We start from the raw sequence: 18,510 nt of genomic DNA, 5'->3' as shown, positions 1-18,510 counted from the left end.
AGCCCACAAAAATTGGAAAGCAACAGTGAAGCAAAATGACCTGATGCGCGATAGGATCACCATAAATCTGCCCCCCGAGGGGCTTTATTGCAGTTTCAGGCCTGCAAACGTGTACAACAAAAGTCAGTGTACTTCAAAACGAGTCAGATGCTTATAGTTTTTAGATTCACAAACTTCTTCAGTGATGCTTTAAATGTTACAATTTCTATGACATTATTATGTTGTCTGAAAAGTTGTTGTGTTTTGTTTTTTTGTTGATGTCGTTGTTGCTGAGGTGCTTTTGTTTGTGTCGTAATTTGTTCAATCGTGTTGTATTTCGCACCTCAGAGCCACAGCAGTCAAATGTTGGAAGAGTATTCAAAAAGTACATGAGTGTGGAAATTTGTGGTCAGACCAGGGCAAACAAAAAACCAGGAAAAAGTCGAGTTATGACTGTGAATGAAAGACTTTACTGCACTTTTGTGGGTAGAAAAGTTACCAGTCAAAGCCTAAAACATGATCTCCCTCTAACTCTCCAGATGTCATCACTCACACAACAACATAAATTCAGCAGTGAGCAGAAAGCTCACCTGTTTCAGTGGAGCTAGTTCATTAACGGCAGTTTTACTTAATGCTGTTTCTGGCCTCAGGTTTCAGCTGACAGCAGCACTCAAATAATGGTTCAGTGTATCATCTTTACACCTGCAGCCTTTTAGCGTCACAGACTCACAGACAGCCACCAAGGCTGTCATGGCAACAGGCGTATGTAATGTTATGTTACATGACCTGACGCGAGGGCTCTCTCGCTGTTCTGTTGGTTGCTGGCGACCTGTTTGATTGGAAACCAGAAAAAAAGAGAAAGGTGACCCCAGCAGGGCCTTGAGTGTGGACAGCTAAGCACTCCATTGTGAAATTAGATGCTATCAAATGAGTTAGTTGACTTGGAGCTGTGTCAAAAACAGAGTGATCGACAATGCTACACATAAACTGCTTTGCAAACTGATTTTTAGCACTTTATAATGCCACACCAAGCTGAGCTGTGAACAAACAGCTCAAGGCTTCAAGCAGGAGTGATAAACACTTTTCGTCTGACAACGTCTCCCACAGATCGTTTTCAGTTCTCTTTTCACTGTGCATTTTTGGAGAATAGAGTCTGAACACACAACCACCCATCAGCTCACCTCTCCTTTGACTGGTTGCCATAACAACATCGCCATGGTAATCAACGTTCATTGACTTTGATTCTATTCATGTGATGTTGTGAGCTGACGTGGAAATTTAAAATCTGTGTTCTTTGCTGACACGCACTGACAGATGTCGGACGGTGGAGAGAAGAGGCATGGCGGGGTGTTGCACACTCATGCTTAGCCTTTGGTTTCCACGCACAAACGGAGCAGCACGCCTACACAAATGAGCACAGTAATACAATGTAAATGTAACCACGAGTTAAAGATCTACGTATTTTAACTTGAGCCTTAAGTTTAGCTGTCATGGTGAGGCAATGCAACATTTTAATGCCCAGCTCCAGTAGTTCCTGATCCCCTACCAACTCATCTGTAAAATTTTAAGTTTTGGCCTGAAACAAAAACTTATGGCCTCAAAACTGAATGAACCATGACTCCAGCTTCTGGGATGGAGATTTGCAAGTATGCTAATGGACTCCACCCACATCTCTGTCTCTCAACCCTTCCTCAAAGTCTGCTCTGACTCTGCAAACTCACTCACTCAACAATGAAAAAGATGTTCAGGTGTTCTAACTCTCGATCATTGAGTGTCTGAATCACGGACTTTCACGGACAAACACCATTTTCAGCCACACACCAGTGCACCTGTGCAGGTCTGTCTTCCCAGGAAACAGAGACAGTCCGGTGCAGGGTGGATTGCTCCAGAGCTGTAGGAGGAGAAGCCTGCTTCTCTGTAGGTTTTCTGAGCTGCGTGCCACAGACACAGTGTGTTTTCCTTGGGAAACGTCAGACACAGCCTGGAAATGCAGCATGGATATACAGCCTGTTTGCAGCCTGGCTGATGTCGGTGTTGCTTGTGGCTTTAGTCCCTGGTGACGTGAATTTGCAAACAAGAATGATAGGAGAAAGAAAACACATTAGAAAAAATAAACTTACCAACATGCCCTCTCATACTTGCAGTGCCTCGTAGATAAATGGGTGGAAGAGAGTCTGTCTTCTTCACGATATATTTAGTGCAAAATCCAACTGTTTTTTAGTCAAATTAGAGAGTGGGGGAGAGAGGAGTCATAGTCCCATAGAGTTGATGATTGATTTTGCCTGTGAAATGTACTATAATGCATAAAAGACACCATGAGAACAAGTTAACAAGGTGTCAATTTTGATAGTTAGCCGACTATATATTTGACAAAAACACAACAGTCAGTCCAACTCAGTCACTTTTGAACGCAGTCTCTCAAGAAGATGTCTGGGTGGTTTGGTAATTACTACAGATCGTTTCTTCAAATTCAATTCAATTCAAAAATACTTTATTTATCCCAGAGGGAAATTAAATGTTGATGTAGCTCAATTAAATCAAGGAGTTATTATAGATGCTGATGGCTGTGGGCAGGAAAGATTTCCTGTAGCGGTCCGTTTTGCATCCAAACTGAAGAAGCCTTTGACTGAAGAGACTCTGTTTTCCGATAACAGTCTCATGGAGAGGATGTTCAGGGTTGTCCATAATTCTCTTGATTTTATGCAAAATCCTTCTTTGCATTATTGTCTCCAGAGGTTCCACAGTCGTCCCCAGAACAGAACCAGCCTTCCTTATCAGGTTGTTGAGTCTTTTTAGGTCCCTGGTTCTGATGCTGCTGCCCCAACAGATGACGCAAGAGGAAATGACGCTCTCAACAACAGACTTGTAGAAGATCTGCAACATCTTGTTGCAAACCTTGAAGGACCTTAGCTTCCTCAAGAAGTACAGTCTGCTCTGTCCTTTCTTGTAGATGGCTTCACTGTTGTGTCTCCAGTCCAGTCTGTTGTCCACATGAACACCAAGTTATTTATATTCCTCAACCACCTCCACTTCTTCTCCCATGATGGAAACAGGGTTTGATCTGACCTGGTTTCTCCTGAAATCTACAATCATCTCCTTTGTTTTGTTAACATTCAAGATGAGATGATTGTTCCCACACCATGCCACAAAGCGGTCCACCAGCTCTCTGTACTCAGCTTCTTGTCCATCTCTGATACACCCGACAACTGCAGAGTCATCTGAATATTTCTGTAGATGACAGGAGTCTGACTTGTACTGGAAGTCTGAAGTGTACAGAGTGAAAAGGAATGGTGAGAGTACAGTCCCCTGTGGTGCTCCTGTGCTGCTGATCACCTGGTTAGACACACAATTCTTCAGTCTGACAAACTGTGGTCTGTTTGTCAGGTAGTCATTAATCCAGGTGATTGTTGAGGCCTCCACCTGAGTCTTCTGGAGTTTCAGACGAAGCAGATCATTCTTTCAGAGATTCTGCTTGTTGCCAACAACCCAACATGTTCACAAAACATTGGAGTTTTCACATTTTCATCTGATTAGCTCTGCCACCTCTCTGCTACAATAAACCTGGCTTCCCTCCTGTTTGGAACCACATATTGCCAAACTCCTCTCTGCCCATCTGGACTTTTGTGGTCGCGGTGCTAGTGGAGGGTGACTTGTTTTGTATGGATGGAGGCAGGTTTGGGAGCATATTTAAGACGTTTCCTTGCTCTCAACTTACGACAACTATCTGTTGGGTAGAAAATAAAACACGGCTTCAAGTTTATTCATTTACTTCCTTTTGTAGGAGATGCCTGCGATGGTTGCGGCTTTGTTGGGACCAAGCTGGGACACCCCAGTTTAAAATTTTTCCTCAGTTTAGATTTATGTCAAGTTTTGGCAAAACTGAACGGCACTGTAAATATGCCACACTAATCCACTGCTATAAAGAAAAGAAGGAAACTGAAAAAATATGGGCTGTGGAACTTTTTAAAAGCCATTCTTTTATGTCTTCACCACTCAGTCAACCCTACAGCATCCACATATTTTCACTAAGTGTCCTGCATTTGATCACGCGGCCAGATGAATGGTTGTGAGTTGCCATCAAAGGTGGTAGTCTGACCATCAGGAGTAATTTAGTGTCCAGTTGTGCTAAACGACACTGCAGAGCTGGGGAATTAAACCATGAATCCTTTGACTCCATTGTTTCATGATCTGCACAACCCTCTGAACCACAGCTGCCTGGCTTATATCAGTTATTTCTTTTTGTTTTTCAGCTCTCCGGAAGTATTCTTTTACAAGATAAATACGTTACTTCTTCCTAATTCCTAAACAGTGGGAAAATGGGGGGTTTAGCTGAAGCGTAGCTTTTTTTTTTCTTGAGAAAATAAGAAACAGACCGTCAAATGAAAAGAGTTAAGTTGTTTTTTTGAGATGACGTGCACGTGAATGGAAGTTTGTGCCGAATGTAGGACTTTTATCTCTTGTAATCACATAAATACACAACAAACCCAGGAAGCAGAAATAAACAACAGAAAATGAGCTCTGTACATCTAGTTTAGAAGCTGGGGAGAGGATAGAGAAACCCCACAACCATAGGAATGACGGATTTCATAAGTACTGCTTTTAGAAAATCCCTTTTCCGTGGGGTCAAAGGTCACGTGAAATATAAAGATCACAATAAAACCCATACAGATGTGGTGCCGCAGCTGTAAATTCTTGGAAGATAAGACTCCCCACAGAAGCAAAGTGCCAGAGGCGGAGAAATCATAAACAGTAGATAAACAGACCCACGTTGGGGTCAGAGGTGCCAGCACTTTAACATCTGAGTCCTGGTTTTAGATGCACTTTTTACAAGCTACACATGTCTAGTAGCATGGCGGTAATAGCCATCACATGTATGTGTTAAATCCAATTCTTTCCAACCACAGCAAGAGCCTTGCCTTTAGGGTGAGGTCAGAAAGACATCGATGGTGGAGGAATTTGTGAGAATCTGTGAAGTGGCGAGAAACTGTTGCTATATTGCTCAGTGCTCCTCTACTCACACAAAGAGCGGAAAGCTTGTAATTTTTTTTTAATTTCACAATTTTTTGCAAACACATCCTTTGACTCCAGGCTCAGGAGGACGAAGCGACATTTAAAAATTTCATGACCAGGATTTCAACCTGCACGGCCTGCTCAGCATACATGGATTATTACTCCAGATGTCTTTACCCAGCCCATAAAAATATCTTCATTCACAGGATGTAATTAAACATTTACCGCCCGCTGCAGAGTCTCCCTATCATATTTTCATAAGAGAGACTTAATAAAAGCATTTGTGGTCATTTCGCTGTGGCAAAATCATCTCCGGCAGAGAAATCTTGCTCGGGGGAGTCTGCGCACACATCCGTGCATACACACCGAAACCACAGCAAAGGCTCCTTGCACACATCTGTTCTCCAGAGATAGAGCACTATCAGTCCAGAATGTCATTAACTGGCACTGCTGTAGATATATGTTCTCTCAGTTGTGCCATATGAGCCTGTCCTATCACATTCAAAGTATGGACATGCTATGCGTATACACAGACTCTGACATTAAAGTATTCAGTCTGCGCAGGAATTTACTCTTTGTGTGCAAAAATGTGAGTTAATTCCCTGGTTCGTGGGCTCATCTGTCAAGAGAGCGCAGAGGGTTGCTACCATGATGACGACCCCCCACATGAGCTCAACATCATGATCATTAATGAAATGACCAGCAGGGGTTTGGATGGTTGTAGAGACATACTGGAGTTAATGGGTAAATTAGATCTAGAGAAAATGCATTTGAACACTGCATCATCAGGCTCCAAACACAATTTATAACACTAACACTGCCATCTACAGGCTGAGAGGAGATACAGCACCTTCAAGACATGCCTGTACACCAGTTGCTCCAACACCTTTAAAATGAAGCAGTCTCATTATCACAGGGTGGGCCTTTCATTTGTTATAATATGCATATAAAACCCAAAGATCATAATATATATGGTCTGAACTATCGAACTATAACAACTTGTAAATCAGGTCAGATTTGCAGAGTCCCATCAGGCTACTACATAAAAATTATTATTGTTTTTTACTGATCAAACGTTTTGGTACATTTTTCCAGTTTTTATGTACGTTTATAAACGGCTGAAGTCAGTTAAACACAAGCTTCCGAGTCGCCAAAATCACATATATCAAGTCATTCCCATATAAAACAAAGCTTTTCGGGGATTAAGACGTGGCATAACTATGTTGATAAAAAGTTAAGGCAACAATTCTTACAGATGCCAAAAAAACTTTTAGCGACAACCCTACAAACCCTTTTCTCTGTTCTCTGATGCCTTTAAGGACAATGATGGACTGAGGGAGGTAGTTTAGTCAAATATTTATCTCGGACTGGTTAGGAACAAACAGAAAAGTGAGAAAGGACAAACTGGTTTGTTGGGCTTATGTTTGCCCCTTATGCGAGAAAATGTCCCCAGATGAAAAGAACTAGATTGTAGGCTTGGAATAACAGAAGACCAACATGGTCTCCACACTCGCTGACATCTTGCTGGTTTCGTGTGAACTGAACAGAGGATAAAAGAAAACAAAAACTGTAAATGGAAGAAGGGATTATTTGGAACAAACTCCAAGGCTTTGTTCATTGCTGTAGGAAAGCTGGAAGTTAGTCCAACTTCACTGGACCTGAAGCAATTACATTTCAATAAAAACTGGGAAAAAAAATCAGAGTTTCAGCAAACAGATCGCTCATGTGTATAACAAAAGTATCTAATGGGAAATTAGAACACTGCTTTATGTGTGTAAATAATAGTAATTAGATTCAAACAGATTAATTGACATAATTTATTCCAAGAGAATCCCAAAGTAATTCTTTTATAAAAGCAATAAAACTTTACAAACCATCTCTAAAAGCAAGAAAAGAAGCCCATCAACCACCAAAAGGAGCACCATGTATAAATTATGATTTACTTTATGTTTGCATCACACAATCAATGAGTTAAAAACTGTACAGCTTTTATATTTAAAGCAGTTTAACTGTGACTGCTCTACCTCAGTCCTCAGGCTGAATTTAGGGCTGAATGCTTGAACGATAGTCCAGCATGATGCTGGCTCAACAGACGGAGGAAATCTTTATGGGGGCAGCAGTCAGTCAGATTAAGAGCGACTGCAGCAGCTTTTTCGCTCCCCCTCAGCCTCGCTGGCTGGTCCAATGGGGCTGGAGAGGGTCACAGCGCTGATGGAGCCACGGGTCACCTCTCTGCTGGCCACCTTCCTATGGATGGCTGGAGAGAACAAAGACAAACATTTCAGGTCTGCACCCGATACTGTCAGAACACACAAATCAAAGCGAGGATGTGTGTTTTGCTGCTTTTTACCCGTAAGAACTTCGTTGAAAGCGGCTTCAACGTTCGTAGAGTCCAAAGCCGACGTCTCCATGTACATGAGCCCTTTTTTGTCTGAATTTGTCAAAGATCATGACCAACAAACACAGAGTTTTGGTAACGTATATTGGATTATTTTCACAAAACTTACGGCGAGGATGTGAAATTTAAACGCATTCTGCAACAAGAGCAGTTCATCAACCTGCAAAGTCTCTGGCCTCATCTGTGGGCACGGTCCTTTGGCTCTCCAGGTCTGACTTGTTTCCCACTAGCATCACCACCATGTGAGGATCTGCGTGGTCATACAGCTCTTTCAGCCACCTCTCTGCACTTTCATAGGTCAGGTGCTTGCATATGTCGAACACCAGCAGTGCTCCAACGGCTCCTCGGTAGTAGCTGAATCCACCAGATGACAAAAACCAAACCAACGAGTTAGATCTTGTTTTCAGACTGGGTGCAGTTATCATGACGTTCGATTAACATGGAAGAGGTTCGACTTGATTACATGTACTGGAACCAGCGTTACTAAAGCTGTCATTGTGTGCGAGCCAGCCATCTTGAGCTCGTTCTCACTTCTTTTGAAAGCATTCACGGTGTGTCAGAGTGTGTGTACCCACGCTGAGGTGATAGCCCTGTAGCGCTCCAGCCCTGCTGTGTCCCAGATTTGAGCTTTGATGGTGAAGTTGTCCAGCTGAACCGTCCTCGTGCTGAACTCGACGCCAATGGTGGTACGGCTGTCGTGATTGAATTCATTTTTTGTGAAGCGGGAGAGAAGGTTGCTCTTTCCTACACCGGACTCCCCTATCAAAACCACTGAACAGATGAGGACATTAGATGTGATTACATTTTAAGAGAAACAGTAAAAATACAGAAACGTGAACAGGCTGAAACTGTAACTAATCATATCTTTTATCTCATCTAACAAGTGCAGACTTCCTGTCACCCACAGAAGACACCAGACATCGCACAAATGTGGCAAACGTTCCCTGTAAATGACTTTACTTTGGAGTGGGAAATCAGCAGTGGTTTATTTTAATGAGGAAAATAAGGACACACACGTTACACGCCCTGAGTGAACTGTAAGAATGTGTGCGTCGCTAACGGGTCAAAGGTCAAATAGTTCGCAGCCAGCTGGTCAGGAAGCAGTCACTTCCTCCTTTCCTTGCTCCCTTTTTTTCCTTGAAAAATGACAGCAAGCAGCTCCTTTAAGTTGCACTTATCAGCTTCAGCGTGTACAAATACACAGTAAAAAATAGCCCACCACACTATCTCTTCCTTCACAACCACAGATAAGCATGACTCACCTTTAAAGACAAAATTGTACGAATCATCATTCCCCATGCTGCATTCAGTGGCGACGGGTCTCTGTTCCACTTAATGAGTATCCTGAGGCCACTTTTGGAGCTTTTACAATAAGCAGAGAAGGCAATCACAGCCTCCCTCCTCCAGTACAGAAAGAATGAAGGTGTAAATGGAAAGGAGAAAAAGAAGGGAAAAAAACGACCTCCTTGTGTATCCGTGGATAGGTGCAGCTCCTGATTGAGGACAAACGGGAAGTAGCCGGAATCCCTGATAGCTCATCAGCTGACACCCAAAGGAGGGCCAGTGGAAGGAGAGCAGGTGGAACAGGTAGAACCACTCACAGGTGCAGGCTCCACCCTCTCCTGCCCTCTTTTCACTCTGGGATTCTGATCATTTGTATGACAAAGAGACCTCACCCAAGTAAATCTGTGCGCCAGAACATGACGCCCTTTCACCACTAGTGTCGTTTTACACGACTGGGGAGATGGCTTGAATTGATCCGATGTTCTGATTTTCAGCTTTAATTTTTGACAGCGTGTCGTTCCGACACTTTGTGACACATAAGTAGCGCAAGAATTTATAGTCGTGATTTATAGTGACATACCCTTCCTACAACTACTAGCTTTGTTTAAAATGAACCCGTGCAATTATCTGACGGTTTTCCTGATAAGCATTTATGTACACAACAGAGTATAATATTCAGAGGCAGGTGTTTGAATTTTGCCAATTCATGCAACTATTCTTTAGGACCAAAATAAATACAATCGTCACTGAATAAAACCAGATATGCAGAATTGTGTTTGTGCTTCTGTGTACAAACTACACTCATGTATAAAACTGTGAGGAAAACACATGCCTAAATATCTGTTTGCACACGAATTCAAACTCTATTGGACATATTTTCAAATGTGAAAGTCCCCCCCCAAAAAAACACACCAAAAAGCACATTGTTTTTGTTTTTTTTCTTTCCTTTTTACACAAAAAGAAGCAGAACCTTAAAACACAGTACATCGTTTAACCTTCACCTGAAACCATCGCCAGGCTGTAATCAAGTGACACGCTCTTGGTCCATTTTTAACCATGATTTATTACTTTCTTTTTAGTACAGTACTGTTAAAAGTTAGTTCCAACATTTTCAACTGGGAAATGGATTTTTCTTTTCAGCTGAGGTCAACAGACAAAGCAAAGCTATTGAAGCAGTTGCCAAGGTTACCACAACTACAATGCTGAGAATTTCAAAAAGGAAAATAATTATAATAATAATAATAAAACAATCTAGACTTATGATTTAAGAAATGTATGATGTCACCATACCAGAATTGTTTTTAAAGCCTCTCCTTTTCTCGTTATTTTACACATTTGATTTCCACATTAATGTGAAACAAATCATTCTCATCTCTAGGTACTAAATGCACCTCAAAAGAAACAAAAAAAAGAAACAAAAAAGAAGGAAAAAAAAATAATAATACCGGTAATCAGATTAAAATGAAAGGAAAGCTTGTTTGTATCATTCATATTCATACTAACAGCAACCACTGCTTCAGGGTTGCTGCAATGTGAAACTCAATTATGGTTAAAGTTCTGTATGATGAAGTGAGAAGTTGGGAGGGAGGGTGTCTAATTAACCCACTGAGTGTGGCTGTAGTTTGCTGACAATGCTCTCATAGGGCAGTGTAGGACAGCAGGTGCCTCAGAAGGAAAAAGACACTGTGCACTCGTGGGTGGGCACTTTGATCTGGAATGACAGATTACAACTTCAGGGAAGTGTGCAGGGTGTCATATCATTAGCCGCTTGCAATAAATAGTGGAAGCTGTTGGGCAAAAACAGCTGTGTGTGTGTAGACTCTCGATAACAGGGAAAGGGGGAGGAATGAGGTTGAACATCTGTATGGACATGGAATCCTCCTGTTCACGTTCAGGATTACTTCCCGTCTACCAGGAAACTACCAAACTGTCTCACAGTAGCCATAAATGACAAAGAGCTAACTGCCAACCCCACCACACAAGGCTCTGTATCACATAAACATTTGCCTACAACAGTCTACTCCAAATTTATTTAAAAAAAAAAAAAAAAAAAAAAACGAAAAAAAACAATAAATGAAGAAAACGGTTGGCAATCCCTCTCCAAGACAGGTTTTCGCTCCTTCTCTCTACACCAGAGAACCCTTCGAAGTGAGAGTGGTTCAGTCCGACTTAACAGCAGAATTCTGAGACAGACCTGGTAGGATGGTGCCAAAAAGAAAAATAAAGGGACAAAGGGAATGATGTGAGAACAGATGAAGAGTGAGGGTCTTGCAGTTCCTGCCCAAGTGTCTTCTGTAATGTTTGGAACAATGCACTTAAATTTCTCTTGGTTTTCTGTCGATGCTGGGTGTGTTTATGAATTACTTATGTAATTATGAGCGTGTCTGTGTGTCAATATGTACTGTAGGTCTTTACGAGGGCTGTGAGCCCAGCAGTCTCTCAATAGCGGCGTTGATGTCTCCTCCGGTAGCGATTAGGGCCTGCAAGTTGGCCTCGCGGTTGATGAAGCCCATGGCGTTAAGCTGGTCCAGCTGGGACTGGAACCGGACCTCTGGGGTCTGGGTCTGCAGGGAGAAAAGTAAGAGAGGCTCAAAGGGAAAAAAAGACAAAGCATCATACAGGTTTCAATAATTCGAGTCCTGTGCATATAGGTAGGTGTGTTACCGTTGCGCTTCCTCCTCCTCCTACTCCTCCACCTCCAGCAAACATCTGGAGCATCTGTTGCATCAGCTGCTGCTGGGTGGTGTTTGTTCCAGCACTACTGGGAGGGGAGGCAGGGTTCTCTGTGGGCAAGCCCCCTCCTGTGGGTAAGCCCCCACCTGTGGGTAAGCCCCCTCCTGTGGGTATGCCAGGAATCCCACCTGGCACCAAACTGGACCAAAAGAAAAAGTGTTTCAATAAATCCTTCTATGAAAATGCAAAATGTGCGTGTGTGTGTGTATCCGTCTATGTAATCAGACCTGGGCATGAGGCCTGGGGCTTCTGTCTGCAGCGTCTGTAGACCCTGTTGGATCTGCATTAGAGCTTGCATGGCCCTGGGATTGGTCATCACGGACAGAGCCTCTGGGTTCTGCATCTGTAAGCCAACAGAAACAGGGGTCACAAACTAACCACAGAAACAAATACAAGTCCACGTCATGTACAGTCACCTCCCAAAAGACTAAAGACCTAAACAAAAACAAAAACAGGAAAACCTTTTAAAATACAAATTTCAAACATATGATGAACTAAACTGACTAATTTCTCTCTCATTGAACTCAAAAAAGGTTTTAAGAAATACAGTATTTTCTTTATCAAAAGTATAAGGGGCGGGTTTTATATGTCATCTTCAAAGAAAAGTTTATTCATGAATCTTTTTTAGATCTAAAGCGGCCTGTTTCGAGGCAAGCAAAGATGTCCATCAGCACTATATGTTTGTAATGAGGGAAAAATGAGGCGTCGAGGTCCACTGATTTAGCCCGTTTAAAACACGGAAAAAATTATAATTCTGTAAACCCTGTTTGCAGGAAACCCTTTGATGACTGAAATAATCAAATATGCATTATAGAGATTCACAGACGGCTCTTTATGTAACACAAACGCCCAAATGAAAATAGATTAGTGGAGAATGGAACAGAACAATGCATTATTAATCCCCAAAGGGATATTATACTGATGTGGGATAATGAATGATTGATGATTTAAACAAAATAAACAAATAAATAAAAAGAGTAAGAACAGACAGACATGAAGAGCCATTGTGTAATGCCACTGTTATTTATGGGCAGGGATGACCCGTACTGGTCTGAAGCTGAAGAAGCCTCTCACTAAAGACACTATCGTTTGATCACGATGTCGTGTAGAGGGTGTACATAGATGTTCCATGAATAAGTTGCTGGACTAATGGAGGCCATATGGACACCACCAAACCTGACCATTTCAGGTGTGGCTTTAGGACAGAAGCTAGCATAAGATTCTTGAACACTGAGGAAACACCATTGTGTAAAAGTGGGCATTTCACCAGTGTTGTTTCGCAACACTTTGATTAAGCGCATTTATACCCGGACCAATCACGACCAATGTTTCTTAGTTATTTTTGTGCCTTTTTTTTTTTTTTTTCTTCCTTTCTATTTTTTAGAGAAACCCAGAGCTGGGAATAAGACAGAAAACATGTGGTACCTGCTGAAGGAAGACAGGCAGCTGAGATCTGAACTGTTCCTGCAGCTGTGGGTTTCCAGCAAACAATGGATTATTCATCAAAACCTGGGAGAGGAAAAAAAACAGGGTCATTAGTAATTCCACACAGGACTGTGCTGTTTATGCACTTTTATTGATATTTAAATTACATTTGCGTCGGCATCTTGACAAAAAAAATTTAAACTATTGTTGAACCACAAAAATGCAGGACTCTGAAGAATTGGCGACCTTATTGTTTCGAAGCGTTTCAGTGTAAACTAGCTCCAGCTTTATTACGGAGTTTCTATTTACTCTGTTGTAAATAGCAGATATTTCCTACAGTGCTGTGTATGCATATGTGTAAATGCTTTTTCCCTGTTCCTTACCTGGGAAGCTAACTCTGGGTTTTGAGACAGTGACTGCATCATGCTGCGCATGTAGGGAGCAGAGAGCATGTTCTGCATCAGCTGAGGGTTTTCTGAGATCTGTTGCAATAGACTCTGCATGCCCGGACTGTTGAACATGCCTGCAAGACATATCAAAAAAAAAAAAAGGATGTATACCAAGTTAATAGAGTAACTGAATTATGTGCAAATACACAAAAGCCTATTCTATCTTACCATTCCCCAGATTGCCAGGATTAATGCCAAGAGGGTTGGACACACTGGGGTTGGTGGTAGCCCCCGTGGTACTAGTTCCTCCTGTGGTTGCCCCTCCACTCTCAGAGGGGTTCGAAGAATTTGGTGGTCCCCATGGGTTAGGCAGGGGCTCTCTGTTCTCTGTCCGTGAAGGCTGGACACCAGACTCAGAACCTCCTCCAAGGGCTGAGAATGGGTTGTTACCAAACTACAAGAAAAGAGTTAAAACACATTTGCAAACACAGAAAAAGACCACATTTAGTTACACTTACAAAACTGGCAGATGACACCACAGCAAGGAACAGTACGCAACAACGGATTCAAAACGTAAACATCTCTCATAGATACCTGTTCCCTGGCAGCGCTGAACATGGGTTCCTGGATGTCTGTGTACATCCTCCTCAAGGCATTGTAACCTCCTGGGATGCTCTCCAAGTTGCTCAGAGCCCGGTCCTGGTTTCGCATCATTTCCTGCATCATAGCTGGGTTCCTGGCCAGCTCCATGGTCTGGGAGGCAAGATAAAAAGGGAATTTTTTTTTAAATTTCCCATTTTAAATTTAAAGTCAAATCCTGAACGAACCAACAAAAAAAAAATGCAGTGGGAACTCACTAAAATGATGTTTCTCTTAAAAAGAGAATTGCCTTTCAGTCCCTCTTAATTCATTTTACCTGTCGCATGAGCTCAGGGTTATTAAGCATGTGGGAGATCTCCGGGTTGCGTTCCATCAGCTGTTGCATTTGAGGATTAGCCATGATCATCTGTCTCATCAGGTCAGGGTTGGACATCATGTTCTGCACCAGTGGGTTCTCCATAATCTGAGAAAGCATCTCTGGGTTTGACATGAGTTGCCTCTGCATCTGCTGCTGCAGTTCCATGAAGTTAGCCGAGCCCATGCCCATTCCAGACAGACTAGCCAGGTCGCCAAAGCCAGCTGAGGGAGGGTAGGTCCGTAAGTGGTTGTTAAACACACAATAATCCCTGACTGTAAAAGGTTTTAGCATGCAAGTAATTACACAGAAGTGGACTCACTCAAAATGTTGGGCGTCTGCGTGGATGGTGGGGCTGAGCCAGTAGAGCCAGTTGTGGAGGTGGGGTTGGTGCCCGGACTGGAGGCGGAGGTACTGCCTGCCTGAGTGGAGGCTGAACTAGAGGCTGAGGTGCTACCACCATCTCCTGACCTAAAGAGATTTATTTGTAGCCATGTGAAAAAAACAGTAATTTCAGTTCATACTGTGTAAAGCGGTTCCAGTCCTAGTTCTGAACTAGACCCTGACTTAAAACATGTTTTATCTGTTTCAACCGCCAAAGATCTGGCTCCAGCAGAAAACTGTTTGGCAGGCTAAAGTGGCACCAACCACACTAAATAAAACGGCGTGACCGCCATGTCTAAAAATCCAGAACCAGTGTAGCATGTAGTCTGCCTAATTCAAGGGAGAGCAATCAAAAACTTAGCTTAAGCATGAATGTGGAAGAGGCAGTGGAACAACGTGAGGTCAGTGTCGCTCTCATTATCCTGCTGTTTTATATGGTCAATCACATCTGTGAATGTAGCCCAGTGCAGCGAATAGAGTGGCATTAACAATCACCATTTACAGCCAACAGTGTTTGCAGCTACGTTATCAACATTCTTGGGTGTTTCGATAAAGTCAGCTCATGTTCATAGATTCTGCTTGAAACAGCGTATATGAATCCATTTATTTAGCCGTTCATAAGTACCAGTTAGCATTTGGAAACATTGATTTGTGCTGCTGAGAGTGTACACAAACACCAACTGTTGTTTAAAAGCAGCATTTAAAAACAAAGAGATCTCGTAGTGAGACACTAATCTGTTAAACTTGTCTCTGTTCTTCTCGACTGTGGAAAACCAAACCAGTCTGTGGCTAGAACTAACTTAAAACTGGCACCAGCACCAGCCCTCAACTAAAACTGGAACCGCTTTGGTTGAAAAGGGGGAGCAGCATGCTTTGTATAAAACTGTAGCCTTACTTGTGTGCCGTCTTTATAACTAGATGAACTGTCAGGCCATCTTTGATGCCATGTTGGCTGAGACTATCGCCATCTTTCAAGATCTTCCCGGCAAAAATCAGAACCAACTGGTCCTGTTTGGCTTTGAACCGCCTCGAGATCTCTTCTTTGAACTGCAAGATAGAAAACACGCACATTCAAATACAGATGCAAACAGAAACTGACACCAAAACACGGGGACTCTTTCCAAGGAAACAAAAAGCAACAGAGAAGGACTTTTTTCTTTTAATCGACTGAAATTATATATGTATCAATGGCGTAGAAATATTGAGCAGACTGGTTTGTATTTTTCCGTTTTGATCTGTCGCTCCTTTTTTTTGTACTCCTGCCATCTGTGCTAATTGAAGCTTGTTCCCGTATCTACGTGTGTTGTGAGCTTTTTTGCAGAGAACAAACTGTGAGGCTGATGAAACTGTTAACTTGTTATGGTCTGGCTTTGTCCATTAACACTTATTTTTCTCCGTGCTACGCAGCACTGACACACAAAATAGGTAGACAAACGGGAAAGGATGCAACAATTTGAATAGTAATAAAAGAAAAAAAGAATATCTTATGATAAGTAGGGAGGATTTAGTGACATCTAGTGGCAAAGTTATAAAATGCAATCAAGCCAAATATCCTTCAATTACCCTTCCATGTCAGAGAAACCCTCAAATTAATCATTGTTGGGTCTTTCAATTCGCTTTTTCTGCAAAAACCAAGCAAAGAAGATTAAAGATCTGAATTTTACAGAATTCATAACGTTGATGAAAACCTAATTACGAACATGTCGTTATGAATATGTCAACACAAACCACAAAAAAAAAAGCCAATCTCATAAATGTGTTTGTAAAGTCATTGCTACCTCGGTCTCTTGTGCATTGTCCACTTTCAGTTGTGTTTCACTATTTTTATATAGCGTAATCATACAGTTTGTTCTACTTGCCTTTTTCAATCATATTATGTAATTGGGAATTAGAGAATATATATATACACACACTACTCTCCACACTTGCCCATCTTGTGGGCGTTACCCCCTCTTTTAAGCATGGGAAGCCTGGGAGCTCGAGCCATTTATCAGTGGTACCACTGCTGCCTTTTCTAGCCACTGATAGGGCTTTTGGATATCTGGATACATACATACATATATATATGTGTGTGTGTGTGTGTATATAGTTTAGAGTATTATATATGGTGTAGTAGTTTAGGTTGCAGTGGGGTCATTTTGTATAAAACTAGTGTAATCATTTATGAATGATAAATATTTCTTACATACCACAGTGCAGTGCAGGAACAGCACATACAAATTAGCCAGTAGCTAAATAAAGTGCAATGCATCTCTCCCAGTATTAGATTAATATTTTTGTGTGTGGTCCTGGACTAACGAAATAAAAAATACAATACTATTAACCCATTTTGGTGTGTGGGTGTGTATACTACCGAAGACAAGCAACTGCTTCGAAAAAGTTACTACTGTAACTAGTTACTACTAGAAAATTAGCGTTGTTCATGCCGGTTCTCAGCTTTAAGTCGGTTCATACCGCTACATTTTCAATCTCAACAAATCCAAATCACTGACATTACATATAGCATTTGTGAAGCTATATATATAAAGAAAATACAAGTTCAAGGTTGGAATCATTAAAACATGTGAATAATAAACGATAAAACAATAAATGAGATAGATTCAGTCACTTAAGATTTATATAACGTAACCAACCACTGCAGACAGAGCTAACTAAAACTCTGAGTTCAATCTGGTTACATAAATTGCGTTATGGTGTCATTGCAACACGTCACCTAGACGACTGTAGCCCTGAGAATACTAGAAATTCCCAAGAAAGCAGAATGACTCAGGGGCAGCAGTGAGAATGTTCTAGAGTGATAGCAAGCTTTGGCTGTTTTAAGCGGTTGAGATGAAATAGGAAATGAAAGCGATACAATACACCAACTGTCCGTAACCACTTCTTTGGTTCTATCAGGTTATTATGTCTTGCTGCAATAACCATAGCGAGAACGTACCGTCAGCTGACACTTGTTTGGCTACATAGGTGCTAACACTGGGTCGAATCGAGTGCTGGGTTAGCTCACTAGCTAGCTGCTACCTGGCTAGCCGGTTAGCCATTTCAAATCTTAGAGCGGTCATACTTCTTTGTTAAATGTCAACAACGTTCATGTCGCCGACTAATTGTTAACCTAAGCAATACTTCTTCAATTACACACAGCCCCAGCATCCCACACACTCCCAGTTAGCCGGTAAGAGTGGCGACAAATGCTAAAAGAGCTAACGAGTTAGCTTCCTAGCTGAAGTTGTGGGTAGGGGCATGACGTTGGAGCACGGCGATGAACAGCACGCGTCAGCTGCGAGATCGACAAACCTGAGTAACAGAAGCATCTTCTGCGATGGCGATTTCTTCCTTGTCTTTAGGGGTTTTCACTGTGACCTTAATAATAGTTCCCTCCGAGGCTTCAGGTTTATTATTGTTGTTACCAGGATCTGCGGCGCCTTGGTCAGCCATCTTTACTCCACCGATGGAAAAGCTCAGGTCTAGCGTCAGCTTCCGGGTCATAAGAGGTCAAACTTTTTTTTTCCAGAACCAGCCTTGGGAGTACTTAAATGACAACCGTAAGACATATTAAGTGGTTTGTTTTATGGGTTAATTTACGGTGTATTAAGTAATGATAAGTTAACTATCTTTTAAAATTTTGAATCCTGGAACAAAAGACAAGCCATGTGTTCATAAAACACAATTCAGCAACAAGGTTATAGAATAAGGTCAATTATAGAATGCAATAAAACAAAATGTATCAACAGAAATCCATTTGATAGAAAAAGTTAGGGAAGAAAAATGGATAAAACTGATTAAAAGGTATGTTGCAGTCACTTTTTCATTCGGTTTAAGAAATGCAGTGGAACACAAGTGAGCCATAAGGTCTTATTTAAAATAAATCTCGAAGTTTGTTACACATATGTGGTGCATAAATGCTGAAAGAAGCCCTGCATTTCTCTTGTTTTAACTCTGTGAACAGAGAGCAAATC

The 18,510-nt window shown here is 41.8% G+C and overlaps 2 protein-coding genes across 3 annotated transcripts; both read right to left on the bottom strand.

Moving 5' to 3' along the window:
• Positions 1–6,792: 6,792 nt before the first annotated feature.
• Positions 6,793–8,926, bottom strand: LOC142367230 (ras-related protein Rab-25-like). Its single transcript, XM_075449195.1, has 5 exons — positions 8,650–8,926; positions 7,963–8,158; positions 7,548–7,741; positions 7,340–7,420; positions 6,793–7,246 (listed from the first exon to the last, which is right to left on the bottom strand). The coding sequence occupies exons 1-5, from the start codon at positions 8,684–8,686 to the stop codon at positions 7,119–7,121; spliced, it is 636 nt and encodes a 211-aa protein (XP_075305310.1). The 5' UTR covers positions 8,687–8,926; the 3' UTR covers positions 6,793–7,118.
• A 668-nt stretch (positions 8,927–9,594) lies between these two features.
• ubqln4 (ubiquilin 4) lies at positions 9,595–18,017 on the bottom strand. 2 transcript variants are annotated; one of them, XM_075449723.1, is made up of 12 exons: positions 17,849–18,017; positions 15,453–15,604; positions 14,496–14,644; positions 14,135–14,397; positions 13,813–13,971; positions 13,447–13,672; positions 13,213–13,352; positions 12,830–12,913; positions 11,632–11,747; positions 11,336–11,543; positions 11,074–11,235; positions 9,595–10,865 (listed from the first exon to the last, which is right to left on the bottom strand). In XM_075449723.1, the coding sequence occupies exons 1-11, from the start codon at positions 17,987–17,989 to the stop codon at positions 11,083–11,085; spliced, it is 1,791 nt and encodes a 596-aa protein (XP_075305838.1). In that variant the 5' UTR covers positions 17,990–18,017; the 3' UTR covers positions 9,595–10,865; positions 11,074–11,082. The 2 variants fall into 2 exon arrangements, with proteins under 2 accessions (XP_075305838.1, XP_075305837.1); XM_075449722.1 differs by having other exon boundaries at positions 9,595–11,235.
• Positions 18,018–18,510: the final 493 nt, after the last annotated feature.

The sequence above is a fragment of the Odontesthes bonariensis genome, chromosome 18, assembly GCF_027942865.1.
Source record: "Odontesthes bonariensis isolate fOdoBon6 chromosome 18, fOdoBon6.hap1, whole genome shotgun sequence".
NCBI classification, from domain to species: Eukaryota; Metazoa; Chordata; class Actinopteri; order Atheriniformes; family Atherinopsidae; genus Odontesthes; species Odontesthes bonariensis.
Note: the sequence above shows the minus strand (reverse complement) of the source record. Positions and strands in the feature narration are given on the sequence as shown.